Consider the following 12,242-nt stretch of genomic DNA (forward strand, 5'->3'; position numbering starts at 1 on the left):
CTGCTTTGTGAGAGAGAGGAACTGGAATGGGAGGATGAATGGAGGAGTATTGCCCCCTGTGTCTCTACCAGGCAGGTCCCTCTGATCATGGACCACTAGGCAATACGGAGAGCAGCAGTCCTGGCACACACTTCAAAGCTCTCTCATCTGTCAAATACTATATTGGTTTTCCACCTTTTGCACAATTAGCAATGCAACTGCAGCAGGAAAGCAAAACTAATTTTAAGGAGATTTCCAAAAAATCATGCATAATGCAAAAAGGCCCGTCTTTATTCAAATGTCTTTAAGAAAAATGCTTAGAAGTAGCTACATCTTTACATTCCTTTTCTCAATGAATGTGTAAGTTTTACTGCTTATAATGAGGGCATGGTAATTGGGGATGGGATAACCTTGAGTTGATTGGCAAGTTCAAATAGTTAGAATAGTGAGTCTTAATATGACCATCCTCTATAAACCAACTTCTGGAAGTGGCAGCAGGCTGTGTGTTAAAGATAGAGCAGAAGGAGTGGGCTGTTACCTGCTCCGCAGCAGCACTCTTCTCAGCCGTCCTGGGACGCTTGGAGGAGAGGGGGCTCCCTGTGGCCCCTGACCGTGAGGAGGGCCTCTTAGAGGGGTTCGGGGAGTCTGTCTGGTCCCTCTCTGACTGGCTGGATCCTGCTGCACGCACACACACGCACGCGCACACACGCATGCACACACGCACACACACACGCGCACACACACACACACACACACACACACACACACACACACACCACACACACACACACACACACACACACACACACACACACACACACACACACACACACACACACACACACACACACACACAGAGGGGCAAAGAAGAGAAGCAGACTCATCAAAGCAAGGTGAAGACTTGGCAGCCAGAGAACAAGTCAATCAATAAGTGTGGATAAAGGGCTTTGAAATGTCTTTCTTCAATGTGATATAACCGCGTTTAATGGGACTTGGGCAGGGAAGCAGTTGATCAGCCAACCCACAGCTCCCCGTCCAAACCACCAGTCTGTATACTTCTCCTCCCATGCCAATGCAGCAACACACAGCTCCACATCCAAACCACCAGTCTGTATACTTCTCCTCCCATGCCAATGCAGCAACACACAGCTCCACATCCAAACCACCAGTCGGTATACTTCTCCTCCCATGCCAATGCAGCAACACACAGCTCCACATCCAAACCACCAGTCGGTATACTTCTCCTCCCATGCCAATGCAGCAACACACAGCTCCACATCCAAACCACCAGTCGGTATACTTCTCCTCCCATGCCAATGCAGCAACACACAGCTCCACATCCAAACCACCAGTCTGTATACTTCTCCTCCCATGCCAATGCAGCAACACACAGTACTTTGACGGCCTCTCTCTCCCCATGCTGGATCGTTAGGACACCAGACAGCGCCACATATGGCTAATCAAAACATTAGTTTGTCACATTGGGCAGCTTTAGGTTTCTCTCTCTCCGATTTGCAGTTTGAAGTGGCGCTGGAGATGAGGGATTCGCCAAACTTGAGACGAGACAAACATCTCCTCGCACTCCAGCAGTAAGGTAAAGAGAGCAGTCCTCAGTTCAACTTCAAATGTGATCGTTTTCTTTACTTAGTTTCTCCCAGGTACTCTTTTACATCTGCTCTTATACAGGTACCCAGCTCTGACTAACAGAGAGGTGTGTATTCATTCACACCTCTTTTTCTATGGTTCCATTTACACAACTATGATAGAAATAACCCCATCTATAAATAGTTGCATAACATTAGCACAGATTGTTATCGTCTACAATGATAGATAGGTCCCCATTGATACAGTACATCCAATTAGCTAGCAAGAGGGCCTACTATAAGTGAGTGAATCTACTGCCAGACCTTCATCAAGAGGTGTAAACCTCAGCAATTCTCAACTGTATTTTCAATTTCTCCAATTCACACAATTATCAAAACAGACTGTCATGCTAGGCAAGGCCATGTATACTGCTGAGGTGGCTGTGGACTGGTTGAGAAGGGAGCAAGAAATTGGATTTTCACTTTCAAAGCACTCATGACCAATGACCACATAAGCTTGCTCCTCATCAAAATACATTTCAGTTGAAATTGCTACCAAAGAGGGGTGAGGTCCTTGGATTCCTCTGCCAGGAATGAAATAGGAACAGTGACAGAGGAAGGAGAGGTGCAATTTGGCTTGGCAGTTAGAGCTTTAGAAGTTGTGGACCCAATATCCTCTGAAATCCTGCTGGAAACACTGACCTATAGCTTGACCCCGCTTGGGTAAATCCTCCTGCTCTTTGTGCCTACACAGCAAGTGAGTGCCAGTGCAACTCTCGACTTAATTGGAATTTCTGTAACCAGCTAAGCCTCCTCCAGTGGTTTGTGGGTCGGGCCAAGTGGACTGTGACAATGAGAGAGTGGATAGAGAGACTCATTCACACCCCAGCCCCTCACAACCCAACTGTGGGTTCCCCCCTTCACAAACCAACACAGGCACCAGGCTTCACAACCACAACACCCCATTCAGCTCTTAGAAAGAGCAGGAATTTTGAGGAGAAACAAAACTTTTTTCAAAAACTCCCTTGGGGGGTTCAATAGGGAATTAGCCTACTGATTAGTATCCATATGCACCACGGGATGTACAAGACAGCCATGCTTTGTTACACACAGTGGGCTGAAATGTAAAGAGCGGCTAATTGTCAGGTACCTGCCCATCTCAGGCAGGAATACCCCCTCTCTACTGTCACTGCAGACTCCAGTGGGCTCTGCTCTACTAGCCAGCTGGACGTATCACACAGCTAATCCTTTTAATGCAACCTGCAGCCAGCCTCTCCTCGCCTCCCGCTCCCTGTCTCTCTCCGTCTCCACTGAGCCAGGCCCCACAACAAGAAGCTTCTGCTCAGCTAACCAGAGAGGAGAGCACTCCCTGTTAGAAAGCCAAAAGAGAGAAAGGGAGAGAAAGAGAGGGAGGGAGGTAGACAGAGAGAGAGAGAAATAAAGCCAAACAAAATGGGAGCGGCAAACAGAAAAGAATCACAGCTGAGTAAAAATACTCAGCTAAGCCGGCGCTCGTAAAGGAGCTAAATCCACACGGAGCCGGCGTGGGGGAGCCAGAGCACCACAGTGCCCCGCCGCCAGCGGAAAGAATTCACTGTGAAACTTAAGGAGGTGTCTCGCTGGCCCTTAACAAGGCCATAAAGAGTTAAATTTGGCCTGATTTGTACAGTCCTGAAAGGGCAAATTGAGAACAGGGGGCATTGGGAAGGGGGCGAGGGGGAGAGGGGGGGTCAGGTTAAGCAGGGCTGACCACGCTCCTGCTCCAGACATTAAAATGTCAGCTCCAATCAGGCCGGGGGCAGCTGAGCTGATTACCCAGTGGGGGCCCTGCCTTTTCTCAGAGCAGCCTGCTAGATCTCCCAGAGACACTGGGATCGGCCAGGGAGGCCCTATTTGGTCCAGTCAGACACAATCCCATTAAACACATCAACCAATAAACAAAGGAAATGTTAAACAAAGGCACCTCCCCATTCCCTGACATTAACCTCTCAGTCATGAACTGTCCTCACCACTTCCTCCTCCACTTCACTACACTTCACTGCCTCTTCACTCACTGCCCCCTGTCCTCACTCCTCCTCTCTCCCTATTTCTCTTTCCTGGCCCACTCACTCTCTGGTGGTAGTCCCCCCCTTATGTTAACAGACTATGAGGTAAGCCCTCCTACCAGATCAGGTCCTTGATGCCTTGCTAAGCGGTTAGTTGTCTCAGAAATAACTGCTCACTATCAGGGTGGAAATCAGGCCCATAAATGCCCATATGTGGCCAGGCCTTCAGTACAAGGCAAACAGCTGGAGAAGGGGAAGCAGCTGAAGCCTGCTCTGCTCTGAGAGAGGCAGCGTTACTGGACAACAGTCTTCAATGAGGCTGATATGATCAATCAGGCCAGAGTAATGGACAACATAATGCATGGGCTATGGAGTGGCGAGGCCAAATCACTTAATACCTATATTGAACAACACACAAGAAGCCCTCAAACAACAACCAGCAGCTGCTTGGGTCTACCAGTGTATAATGTATGTGGATGTACATTTACAGTGTGTTTGAGTGTGTGTGTTTCCGTGTGTGTGTGCGTGTGTGTGCGCGCGTGTGTGTGTGTGTGTGTGTGTGTGTGTGTGTGTGTATGTATGTGTGTGTGTGTGTGTGTGTGTGTGTGTGTGTGTGTGTGTGTGTGTGTGTGTGTGTGTGTGTGTGTGTGTGTGTGTGTGAGAGAGAGTCAGAGAGCGGGGTGGGAAGGCTTGTTCAGGGCACAGCCTTACCTCGTCACGGCATGTTAGGAGTCCATAAATCTGATCAATTGCTCTCTCCTAAGAATCCAAAATCCCACTCCTGCCACCAGCTCTGTGACTAAAGTCCAGCTACCGTATCCTGTTTTCGTTGTCAAGTGAAGAGGGAAAAAAGAGAGACCAAGACAGAGCGAGCCTGGGAACATACCGGAACGAAAAGGAGGCTGATAAAAACAGAGGGTGAGGGGACTTTAGCAGCGTGTGAGGTCTGAGCGTGGCATGGTTGGGCTTGTATCAGAACATGGCCGAGCATCGGGCCGACCAGATCCATTAACAGGGGCTAGAAGCAGAACATTGGCTCCTGATGGAAGGGTCTCTGCCTCCTCCAGGACCCACACTGTAATTCATGTGCACTGGGCTCAGCACACAGCCACATTCTGGCTATGAAAGGCAAAATAAAGACATTGGGTTCAGTTGGAGGGAAAGCGTACAGTAAGATGAACTCTACTGCTCTCTAAAGTCCTGCTTCTTTTGGCCTGCCCTTGGGAGGCAATTTGAAGTTTAATATGCCGCATAAAATGGCAATCAAGGATATCAAGTTCCTTAATATTCAAATATCGCTGTCTCTCCTTGTCAAATTACCATTGGAGGACATTCTGAGCTGTGCTTTCATATATGGAGTCCCTTTGTGACCTTGTCCTGGAACTGTCTGTGTAGCTCACCTGTAATAGGGTGTGAATCAGTTTGTCATCAGAGGGGCTCATCTTTATGGCTTCATCCATACATGTGGATCACTATGGGGCCTCCCCAGTGACCTCTCTGACTGAGAGGACCCTGTGTGTGACCCTGACCTCACCTCTCCGCTCATTACACACCCGCCTCACATCCAGCCCAAACCAACTCTGACAGATACACAGAGTGGACTTTCATCTGAGAGCACAAAATGTATAGCAGGAGGGAAAGAACCCTTAAGAGTCAATTAGGTGATTATTAATTCATGGGCCTTTTCCGTAAACCAGGGGCTTTTGTGCTGTCGAGTCCCGTAAGTGAATTGGACTTTGGCACCTTGTCTCACCTCCCTGGGCTGCACTACTCAGGCTGCAGCGAGGGGGCTGTCAGCACACAGCCTGGTCTCTGTAGCAATCACAGCCTTGCTGTGCTTTCAAGGGGGGAAAAATATGGCAGCTGGAGTGAGTGACCGACACAAGCCAGGCTGAATTAACACGACAGGTCTTCTGCCATTGAAATCTTTGAGGAATGCAATCACAGCTGCTATTGTGTCATTGATCTGCCTCTACGTCCTTGGGAAGGGATATTCCACGAGTTGGAGCTAACAGGATGGAGAGGAGAGGAGAGGAGAGGAGAGGAGAGGAGAGGAGAGGAGAGGAGAGGAGGAAAGGGGGAGAGAATGATTTCCTGTGGCGGGTGTCTGGGTCTGGGATGGTAGGCCTGATGGTGCCCTCTTCCCTCACCACTGGCTGAAGAAGCCTGACCTTCAGTATGGATACTGTCCCTCAGGAGGCCAGGGAAAAGGATGCATGTGGTCACTAGCTCCTCAGTCTCCTCCCCTCCTACCGACTGGCCCTATCCTGTCTGCAGACCCAGCTCTGCCTCGGAACCCAGAAGCCTCCGGTCGTAAAAACATAAGCCATAGTTTATGTTTTTACCCTACTGCCTGATACCAGGCCCTACTGCCTGATATACCCACCACTCTGCCCTGGGCCCAGGCCCAGCCGCTTCCTACCCACAACCACCCCTCTCACAATCCCTTCCCACAATGGCCTGATCATTCAGGGACAGACTCACAGCCATCTACTGTACTGGAACTCCCTCCATCCCGTCTCCTCCTCACCCCCTCCCCACTAACCCTCCTCCCACTCCACACTTCACAGGGCCAAATTACTGAAGCTCTCTCTCCCCATGTCCCTCTGCTCTTCACTCGCCTCTAGTCCCTCAGCAATTTAACCATTAATATGGAGAAGCAGGTTCAACTCCCCAGTGCTACAAGTCATTCACTTTTAATGCATATGCTAACAATAACTGAATATTATCTCTCTTTTCCCCTCCCCTTTCTGCCTGTCTTTTTTAATCTACAGGCCATGTTAGAGCCCTGAGCGACAAAGGGCTATATTCCACTTCACCTCATATTTCTCAGGTAATTACTCTGTATCAATTAATTTCAAATAAAGAAAATTACAACCAAAGCCTTACGCCAAAGCGACTCTATATTGAGGCTCATCATTCCTCAGTATCCTTGGTGGATAGCCCTGACTTTTATTAAATGAAAAACCAGCTCCACACTGCATGGGAAAAGAAGAGAGTGGTTTATATAGGCCTACAGGCATGACTGCAACAAAGACACATTTAAAATGAAGAAATTAAAAGGAGCTAGTAATTAGTGTCCGCGTTATTAATCTTCAGGCCACTGAGCAGCCGGCTGACATGGCGTTCACCTTTAAAGGACACTCCTCCCCGCCCACCAGGCCGGCAAAGAGGCGGTAGCAGCAGCAACATGGCTGGCCCATAACACTATAGCAATAAAACTCAAACACTGATCTTTCAGGGAGTTGGCTCACAAACAAGGACAATTTATGGTCTATAATCTTCAAAGACAAAAAAGGAATTATAATTTGAGGGGTGACAAGCACTCAAAGAACATGATATGAATATGTAAAAAAAATTATCTGCTCTCCTCTGACTTCATGGGATAACAGTTGCACATTATTAGAACTCAAGGGAGACCATTGGTATAATACATTCCTTAGGCTGAACTGTTCAAAAATATGAAAATATGAGATATAAAAAATAATGAGCACTGTCCATTGCTAACCTTACCCTACTGGCCAGCACAGCATTTCTGACAACTCATGAGACTATTACTAAAACTAGAGGTGAAAGCTACCACATCCCCATATGTGTGCGTTCCAGTGTGAGCCACACACCACTCCCAAGACCAGAGAGCACAGGCATATAATGGCCTGCAGTATCACTCCTCTGCATCCAGGGGTTGCTAATGTTCACTGCACTGACAGAAATGCATCCGTCGTCTAATTTCCCTTCACTCACACACATACACACGCACAAATCTACACAAACAAACAAACCCACACATGCATACACACATACATAAACAAGCAAGCAAGCAAGCACACACACTCACAATCATACACACACTCACAACCATACACACACTCACAACCATACACACACTCACAACCATACACACACTCACAACCATACACACACTCACAACCATACACACACTCACAACCATACACACACTCACAGCACCGGGCTCCTCCACACTCATCCAATCACAGAGATTCATAAGTAAAAGTAAATATTTAAGGGAAAAGAGATGGGACCAATTTGGTTGGGTGCTCTGCCGGTGACAGAATGCGGATGACCCCGCGCTGTAATATAATTTCCCCCTCCCTCGCTCCAGCTCCCATCATTTGAAAGTCAGGAAGGGGGTATGAGAGGAATTATTCATAAACCTCAATTGCAGAAGATTGCAACCCCCTCTCCCTCCCCACACACACACACTGCACCCTTCCCTCCCATTTCTCCATATAGACCACCTCAATACAAACCCTTCCCATACATTTATGTTAAGCATGTCAAATCATATTGTGGCCATTCCTCCTAGCCCTTAAGTGTATTAACAATCCCTCTTTCCTCTGTCTGCCCCCCCCCCCCCCCCCCCCCCCCCCGTCCTCTCCCATCCTCCTCTACCTTTCTCCTACCTCCATCCCTGTGTATTCAGCTCCTGCATTAATACTGTCCTGCTCTAATCTAGGTACAGCTCCCCTTGCCTTCCGGAGCAGAACCCCTCCATTTCACTAATGCTGCCTCAGCTAGGTGAACAAGGCATGAGTAGAAGGGGAGCAAGGCTCGGGGCTGGCCATTTATAAATATTTCATTGGCCGCATTAGAAACGACCCCTGGATGGCTTATTGGGGAAGTTGGCTAAATCGCAGCTTCTGCCAACATTCACTTTATTGTTTAAATAAGTAATGAATTCAATGTACAAACTAAAATTGTGGATGTATGTCATCCCTCTCTCATGGAAAATAATTACAAAGTCTGGTGTGTGTGTTCACCTGTGTGAGCGGCATATTGTAGAAATCTTTCAGCAGGAGAAGACATGCAGAATACACATGCATTTCTAAATGGCTTTAATGAATTTTGAAGCGCTGTGGCACTAAAAAGGGAAAATAAGATTGACAGTAGCTTTAAAAAGGAAGACACCTTTCTTCTGCCTCTGCTAATGCCGCCTGCCTGATAGTGACTGTCACTTGTAAAGGGAACAACGTCTCCACACCAAGTTCCAAAGGTTGCATGACAAGGATGAGACGAAACACTTCAATAGTTCTAACGACGGTCCTTGGGAGAGCGGGACGCCATCAGACAGCGGGACGCCATCAGACAGCGGCACGCCATCAGACAGCGGGACGCCATCAGACAGCGGCACGCCATCAGACAGCGGGACGCCATCAGACAGCGGGACGCCATCAGACGGCGGCACGCCATCAGACAGCGGCACGCCATCAGACAGCGGGACGCCATCAGACAGCGGGACGCCATCAGACAGCGGGACGCCATCAGACAGCGGGACGCCATCAGACAGCGGGACGCCATCAGACAGCGGCACGCCATCAGACAGCGGGACGCCATCAGACAGCGGCACGCCATCAGACAGCGGGACGCCATCAGACAGCGGCACGCCATCAGACAGCGGGACGCCATCAGACAGCGGCACGCCATCAGACAGCGGGACGCCATCAGACAGCGGGACGCCATCAGACAGCGGGACGCATTCAGACAGCGGGACGCCATCAGACAGCGGGACGCCATCAGACAGCGGCACGCCATCAGACAGCGGGACGCCATCAGACAGCGGGACGCCATCAGACAGCGGGACGCCATCAGACAGTGGCACGCCATCAGACAGCGGGACGCCATCAGACAGCGGGACGCCATCAGACAGCGGGACGCCATCAGACAGCGGGACGCCATCAGACAGCGGCACGCCATCAGACAGCGGCACGCCATCAGACAGGGGCACGCCATCAGACAGCGGCACGCCATCAGACAGGGGGACGCCATCAGACAGCGGGACGTCATCAGACAGCGGCACGCCATCAGACAGCGGGACGCCATCAGACAGCGGCACGCCATCAGACAGCGGGATGCCATCAGACAGCGGGACGCCATCAGACAGCGGCACGCCATCAGACAGCGGCACGCCATCAGACAGCGGCACGCCATCAGACAGCGGGACGCCATCAGACAGCGGCACGCCATCAGACAGCGGGACGCCATCAGACAGCGGGACGCCATCAGACAGCGGCACGCCATCAGACAGCGGCACGCCATCAGACAGCGGCACGCCATCAGACAGCGGGACGCCATCAGACAGCGGCACGCCATCAGACAGCGGGACGCCATCAGACATCAGACTTAAGGGCTCTTCACTGACAACAGAGCCGTCCCCCCATCCCTCCACCCCTCCGCCTTATCCACCCACCCATCTCTTCACTGACAACACAGCCGTCCCCCCATCCCTCCACCCCTCCACCTTATCCACCCACCCACCTCTTCACTGACATCAAACAGAAACCCAGACCTGGTTTCCTAATGCACATGCTATTTTTAACTAAGCGGTTCTAATAAGCTGCTGGGAAGCTGTACATTTTTCATATGCAAAAGCACATCTTTCCTTTGTGAAAACACAGAAACACACTTATTTGGTGATTAGTGACTGACAGAGGGGAGGAAAGGAATTGAATATGCTTGTATCAAATGGCATGCCTTTCAAAAAGCAGGAATGCTAATGCGAGGACTCTTCCTGAGCACCACAGGTATGAGTGAATTATTAATCGCTTGGCTCATTTTAATGCTTTTTAAAGTGCTATATTTTGATGTGTTAAAATGTACTTTTAGCCATTTTTCAGGCACATGCATATCATTATTTCTCCCATCAAAGAGGAGCGTCACCCTTTCAAAGAGCACAAACAACTCATTTCAAATAAAAGTTAGAATATCAAAGACCTTTTTACAAAGATGGGTCTGGATTGTTTTCCAGCTTTTAACCTCACTAATGTAAATGAAGACATCAGAACTCTAACCATCCCCCAGGTCCAGGGATGGAGCTGGTCTAGTTAAAATGCCATCTCTCACTCTGCCTGCTAGTCTGTGATGTTGGCTTTCATTACCACAACTCTGTCTATTGGATGGGAGGAGATTACAAGAAATCCCCCTACTCGCTTCCATCCTTGTCTGACAACATGAAACAAATAGCTAGATCAAGACTAATTACTGATAATACTTATTCCCTTTTCTACTTCATAACAGTAAAAACTCAATAAAAAGGACCTTCCATTAACCCAGTGGGTTAATGGAAGGGTCCAGAGACCCATGCTGTATTATACTGTTCCACAGTACTCCAGCATACTGTGTGTTAAATGGACAAGCATGCTTCATACATGTGGAGCAGTAGGCCACCAGCCAACATTGTTCAGATGGATACTTACACAGTATCTGTCTCAAAAAGGTGTGTCAACGCTCCACACACCCCACCAAGAACCAATGGGAAAGCACCTCAGGCCTCAACGCTCCACACACCCCACCAAGAACCAATGGGAAAGCACCTCAGGCCTCAACGCTCTATGGGCTCTCTTTTATTAACAACCCTAACACAATGGTAAACCTAAGGCGGTAGCGCTATAGGTTCAGGGGTGTATCAGAACTATTTTTGCTATTTTCACTATCACAATTATAGGCACACTTGCTGGCGTTGGTGCGAAAGGGCTGGGTTTTGATGAATAAACAAGTTGTGGGTGTGTCAAAGGCTTGGCCCCTCACTGGCCAATCAGAACGTGCTCCCTGGTGAAATATGTGGTTGCTTCAAGTTTTGTATTTACAGTCTTTTATGTATTGCCTTGGAATCAACTCCAATTCCAATGTTAGTCCATTATAGTTTGTTAAATGGCTTACAGAAACCAAATAACAAAATGTAGACCTAACTTTGCTAAATACGTTAACTTGAACCCATTTGCAGTCCACATTGTTTTAAGTAATTGCATGTCTTCAACAGCATTCACACTGATAGAGGGGCTAGGCCTACTGTAAATGACATTATGGCTGAGCATGGACATGCCAAACATTGTCAATAAGCAAGATTCAATTCATTATTGATAAAGCCTGAAAGAGAACAAATAATTTGAATCAAATTCTAAACAAAACAACAAACTTGTTTTAAATAGGCAATGTCACACTTACAGGCACCATAATTTCTCCCCGCGGGCATATAATAATAAAACAAGGCAGAAAACGGAGGGTTTTATGCACATCCAAAACAGGACCTGCATGGCTATAATGTGGGCCTGCCTACAATGCATAGATAAAAAGGGAATGTCAGCTCACTGTTTAACTCCTCTCAAACTTGATATTTTGGTAAAGATTTGGTGGATTAAGATTCATTTCCAAGCGGTCTCAGGAGACAAACCCTCTATCTGAAGTCTTGACTACTTCGCAACTGCATAGGGCAGGACAAAAAAAAGCCTAATTGACAGGAGGGTAAGGCCATGAAATAAGGAAAAAACAGAATGTTTTTTTATGTTTCTAAAGGCACCAAAAGCACATTAGGCTACTCTTGTTCCATGTGCATATGGGCAGTGTGCGTCACGGCTGGATAGGCTGTGTTTTAGCGGTCAAAGTTCATGCCATAAGCAACTGCGTTACCGCTAAAACCAGCTTTTGGTTGGTCTTAAATATCCCTACCAGCACTGAAATCACAACTTTGGATCATGTTTTTAAGGACACGCCTCAAATATTTCCACCCTGCCCATCTGAGCCCAAGCGAACTGATATAAGAAAGGTAAATTGCCGAACCTGGCGTTAGGGCTGAAATACAAAAAACAACGGCAGTCGAAAATAGAGCCCTATTTAATAT

At 48.3% G+C, this 12,242-nt stretch overlaps 1 protein-coding gene across 5 annotated transcripts in view; it reads right to left on the reverse strand.

Moving 5' to 3' along the window:
• The window catches only part of LOC139411454 (zinc finger homeobox protein 3-like), a 183,648-nt gene that overhangs the window by 19,566 nt on the left and 151,840 nt on the right, over nt 1-12,242 (reverse strand). For all 5 annotated transcript variants that reach the window (XM_071157851.1, XM_071157850.1, XM_071157852.1 and 2 more), the window contains one exon: nt 518-657. In XM_071157851.1, the coding sequence (XP_071013952.1) occupies nt 518-657 (140 nt within the window). The remainder of the gene's footprint in view (nt 1-517; nt 658-12,242) is intronic.

Source organism: Oncorhynchus clarkii, chromosome 6 (genome assembly GCF_045791955.1).
Source record: "Oncorhynchus clarkii lewisi isolate Uvic-CL-2024 chromosome 6, UVic_Ocla_1.0, whole genome shotgun sequence".
Lineage (NCBI taxonomy): Eukaryota > Metazoa > Chordata > Actinopteri > Salmoniformes > Salmonidae > Oncorhynchus > Oncorhynchus clarkii.